General features: G+C 37.6%; 1 protein-coding gene across 2 annotated transcripts in view; it reads left to right on the forward strand.

Moving 5' to 3' along the window:
• Nucleotides 1-4,743, forward strand: part of LRRK2 (leucine rich repeat kinase 2) — a 143,329-nt gene that overhangs the window by 87,582 nt on the left and 51,004 nt on the right. For both annotated transcript variants that reach the window (XM_019509390.1, XM_019509389.1), the window contains exons 27-29: nucleotides 1,353-1,539; nucleotides 2,000-2,181; nucleotides 2,589-2,818. In XM_019509390.1, coding sequence (XP_019364935.1) covers nucleotides 1,353-1,539; nucleotides 2,000-2,181; nucleotides 2,589-2,818 — 599 coding nt within the window. The remainder of the gene's footprint in view (nucleotides 1-1,352; nucleotides 1,540-1,999; nucleotides 2,182-2,588; nucleotides 2,819-4,743) is intronic.

Here is a 4,743-nt window from a genome sequence, read left to right on the forward strand (position 1 = left end):
AGAAAAGTTGTTGAGACATATTTGAAATAACTCAGGTGCTTGCATAGTAAATAAATCTGGACTAAATATTTCTCCCAAGCCTAGTGGTAGTGTAGTTGTAATTTAATGCCACATAACATGGTAAAATGTAACCTTACTGAAGAAAATAGACTTGTTGAAGGAGTAACAGTTCTTATGCTCCGATTGTCCCAGCCCAGGCAAGTTGGAAGGGAGTTGAATGAGTTTCTTGCACCGGGTATGTTGCACATTGAAATAAACACAGGTGCATTTGTCCAATATGTTACACATTGGAAATAAATGGAAATAGGAGTTTCATTGTGTGTTTCTCCAGCATACATATTCAGAGGAATTTTTAGAGAAATGCAGAGACCCAAATCCAACTCCCCTTTGTCACATAAATAGCAATTACATTCTTCCTGAACTTAGATACATAAATGGCACTTAGGGCACTTACACAGATGTTAGAGCTTACTCCACCCTGGGCATTTGGTTTGTCCTTCTGAGTATGTTCAGAAGTGATTCTCTATGGCCACTTCTATTCCTGTTTCACCTGGGAGAGTGCATCAGTCTGTGTATGTATCTGAAATGTTAGTAGGAAAACAACAAGGCTAGCAATCATTTGACACAATGGACGGAAGAGATAAAAGTAGATATGTTAGTATGGTGAATTTAAAAGAACACTCTTAAGTTTGTTTATTTTAGCAAAATATCCCATTACATATTGTCTGCTTATTTGGTTGTGCAGTCGAGTCATAACCCAAATTTTTCTCTTTGACATACGGCTGTTAACCTGGAGTAACTCCTTTGATTTCAGGTGAGTTTCTCAGTAATGACCCAGTGTAAGTGCAAGCAGAAATTAGTTCTGTGCTTTTTTCTTAATCTGGCCATCACCATGTACACTTGTCATACTGTGTAAATAATGAGTGATTTTGTTACTATCCAGTATTAATGTGAATGCATGTGCAGCAGGTTGAAAGTGCCACCTTTGATTCCATCACTGGAATAAATATACACAATACAATCTGAGTGCTGCTTTCCATAGCCATGTAATTTCACATGTAAAGTATAATTAAAAGTATAATTTACTGAAGTAGTGTATTTCTTTATATTTTTCCTTTCTTATTTTTTCTGAGATATCCAAAACTTATTTCCAAAATCTTGCAATATTTTCCAATCAGCAATTAACTGTTGCTTTCTACTTTTACTTCCTTTAAGAAAATTTCTATCAGAAAGCTGTGTTCTAATACCTACCCCCTTTGTTCATACAGTAGTGTGCTTATATAGTTATAGCTAGTCTTAATTTTATTTTTTTCTGTTAATTTTTCCCTTGTTTACTGCTTTTTTTCTTTCAGTTTGCGGTCAGTAGATTTAAGTAACAATAAAATCATAAACCTACCTGGACCTGTGCATTGGAAATCCTTAAACTTAAGGGAACTCTTGTTTAATCACAATCAGATAAGCATCTTGGACTTGAATGAAAAATCATGCGTGTGGTCTAGACTAGAAAAACTACACCTGTCCCATAACAGGCTAACAGAGGTAAAGCATGAGTTTTTAGATATGAAAAAATCAAAATACTTTTCATATTTATGTGTGGTCTTTAAATGATCACTTTTTGTTTTCAGATAAGCCCTAAATCAAGTCTGTTCCTTCTTGCACTACTTTTTATGACTGAAGATTCTAATAGAAAAATAGTCTGTCACCATGCATATATTACATTTAATCTCTGTTTTTAATGTATGTATTGTATTTTCCTATGACAATATAATATTTGTCTTGTTTTTCTTTGTAAAATGTATATAGCATCTTTGAGTTGCTTTCTCCTCCAGTCAGAGATACTAGATTTGTGTACGGAATAATTTTACAATAATAACTGGAAGGCAGGAATTCCAGACATGTTGGGTCTTATCAGATGTTTGCTTGAGACAGTCATCCTGCTGCACAAAAATCCCTCACTTCTATAAAATGCATAGTTGTTTATTACCTTTCCTTTATCCAGATCCCTCCTCAGATTGGCTTCCTTGAAAACTTGACCTCTCTGGATGTCAGTTATAATCCTGACTTGAGTTCCTTTCCAGATGAAATGGGAAAGTTGTCCAAAATCTGGGATCTTCCTTTAGATGGGCTAAATCTTAATTTAGATTTCAAACATGTGGGATACAAAGCCAGAGACATTATAAGGTTTGTAACCATGCTTATTGACTTTCTTATCTGTTTTTATACATTGTCTTGGTTTTCATTATTTTAAAAATAATCCTGGATTGTGCATATGATCCTCAGTTTAGTTGTGGCTTTGTTGAACATGTAGTTTCTCAAAGCAGCATGGTTCATAACCATATTAAAATGTAATAGTTTTACTTTATTAGCTGAATATGTGATGTTCCTGACAACGAATGTGTTTTCATTCTACTTAAATTCACAGGGTAGTTCTTTGATAAACATTTTTTTTAAAGCAGGATGAATGTATGCTGTTAAAATAACACATGGAAATTAAAAGCTTGACATTAAGTAGAAAACTGAGTGTGTGTTCCCTTGTTTGTTCTTCTTTTGATCTGTAAAATATACTTATAATTTATGTTTTTTGCCAGGTTTCTTCAGCAACGGCTAAAGAAGTCTGTCCCTTATAACAGAATGAAACTCATGATTGTGGGAAACACTGGCAGTGGTAAAACTACACTGTTGCAGCAATTAATGAAATGCAAGCGCTCAGATATGGGAGCTCAGAAAGCTACAGTAGGTATAGATGTAAAGGACTGGACGGTTCAAGTGAAAGGCAAAGTGAAGAAAGAGCTGATATTAAATGTCTGGGATTTTGCAGGTATTTGGTTCAACAATATATTAAAATATTGCCCTTATTAATACATCTATGTGTTGCTGTTTCCAAGAAGCAATTTGTAAAATTTCAAATGTCATGCAGCAGAATCTTACCAGTTTACATTAAAGACAGAGGAACACATTGTGAATTGCTGAATTTTGTAAATTAGTGATTAATTAAATTTTAAAAATCTCAACACTAATTGTACTCTGATCGCTTTTTTTGACAGTAGATCTTTAATAATGTGACTTCCAAACAGCCAGGAGGGCTGTTTGCAAACATCTGAGGTTATACTCATTGTTCATACCCAGGATCACAAAGATGTCCACATTATGCAAGCTGTGCTAGGAGCTGGTGATTGCTGGACAGATCACCAACTCATCCATTTGGTAATGTCATTCAGACTGGCTCCCAAATGACAGTTGCAGCAGAAGCAATGCCGACAGAAGATCAACATCACACTACTCAAGGACCCAATCAAGTGAGACATCTTCCACCAGTGCCTCAACAAAAAACTGGCACTGGTGGAATATGCCATAAACAACAATGGGAGAATGTCGATAGCACTTGGGGTGCCTTCAAGTCCACTATCAGCACGTGAGAAGAGGCATTTCTATTCTCTACCAGGAAACTTCAGGACTAGTTTGATGAGAATGACGAGAGTTGATGGACTGTAAGTGCAAGTCTTTCTGTGCTTGACCGAACAACATTAACTCCAAGCAAAAGAAATTGAATTACCAACAAGCCAAGGCAAAGGTCCAAAAGAGGACCCATCATATGAAGAACAGATGGTGGGAAGACAGAGTGAATGAGATTCAACATCTCGCTGACATCCAAGGTATGTGAGGGGTTTTTTCAGTGTCACCAAAGCCATCTACAATCTGAGCACTCAGGGACCAACCCTTTGAGACATAAGGATTGAGGAGACCTGATCAAAGAAAGGAAGGAGCATTTTTAAGATCTTCTCAATCAAGACTCTGTTGTTTAAGAGAGTGCTCTCAACTCTATCCCACAACAACCAGTCAGAGACGATCCCAGAATTCCTCCAACATCACCTCATTGGAGACTATCGCCCAGAACCACCCCAATGGAGGAAGAATCTGCTGTAAGTATCTCAGTGCTTTGAAACCTTATGATGACAACAGGAGATGGAAAAGCAGAATCAGGAGCCACCCACACCCATGGAAACACGCCCAAGTTGCAGCAGAGTCTGTGTGTCCTGGATTGGCCTTATCAGCCATCTTCAGATCCACAAATAAGATAATCATGGCAAACAATCATCCTCAAGTGTGAGGGATTGCTGAAGAAGAAGGTTATGGCTACCAAACAACAGTATACAATGTCTTCTTTCTGTGTGCTTCCTCTAAGTGCAATAGTGATGTTTGAGTTGATGGAAATGGATACGCCTCTTCAGTGTATATTAAGCATGTTAGCTGATTTGTTTTGCATCTAGCCATTGCAAGTAATATGTTTGCATCTAAGCAACAAACAACATGATGGAAGACTTCAGATAACCAAAAACCTGGGGTGAAATCCCAGTTCTGTTGACTTAAATGGGAGTTTTAGTAGGTTTTTATTCCCAGTGTTCTTTCTCTCACTGTTTTCTTTCTTCACGTAGGGATTTTTTTCCCTAAAAACACTCATTATTCCAGTGAAGCCTTTGTCAAAAAGATCAGTCTCATTTACCTATGGTAGGATTGCCCAGCCCACAGCCTCTCTATGTGGCATGTGCCAGATTGGGGAGGGGGCAGGAAATAGAAAGCAGAGCAACAGATTGGCCAAGGAGTACAGGCATGGAGCAAAAAGCAGAACAGCAGATTGATAAGGGAGACAAGGCAGAGAGCAGAAAGTGGAGCACCAGATTAGGCAGGGGAAGGGGACTGAAACAGCCTTCAACTACCTGAAAGGGGGTTCCAAAGAGGATGGAG

Source organism: Gavialis gangeticus, unplaced genomic scaffold (genome assembly GCF_001723915.1).
Source record: "Gavialis gangeticus isolate Ggan-Ray unplaced genomic scaffold, GavGan_comp1, whole genome shotgun sequence".
NCBI classification, from domain to species: domain Eukaryota; kingdom Metazoa; phylum Chordata; order Crocodylia; family Gavialidae; genus Gavialis; species Gavialis gangeticus.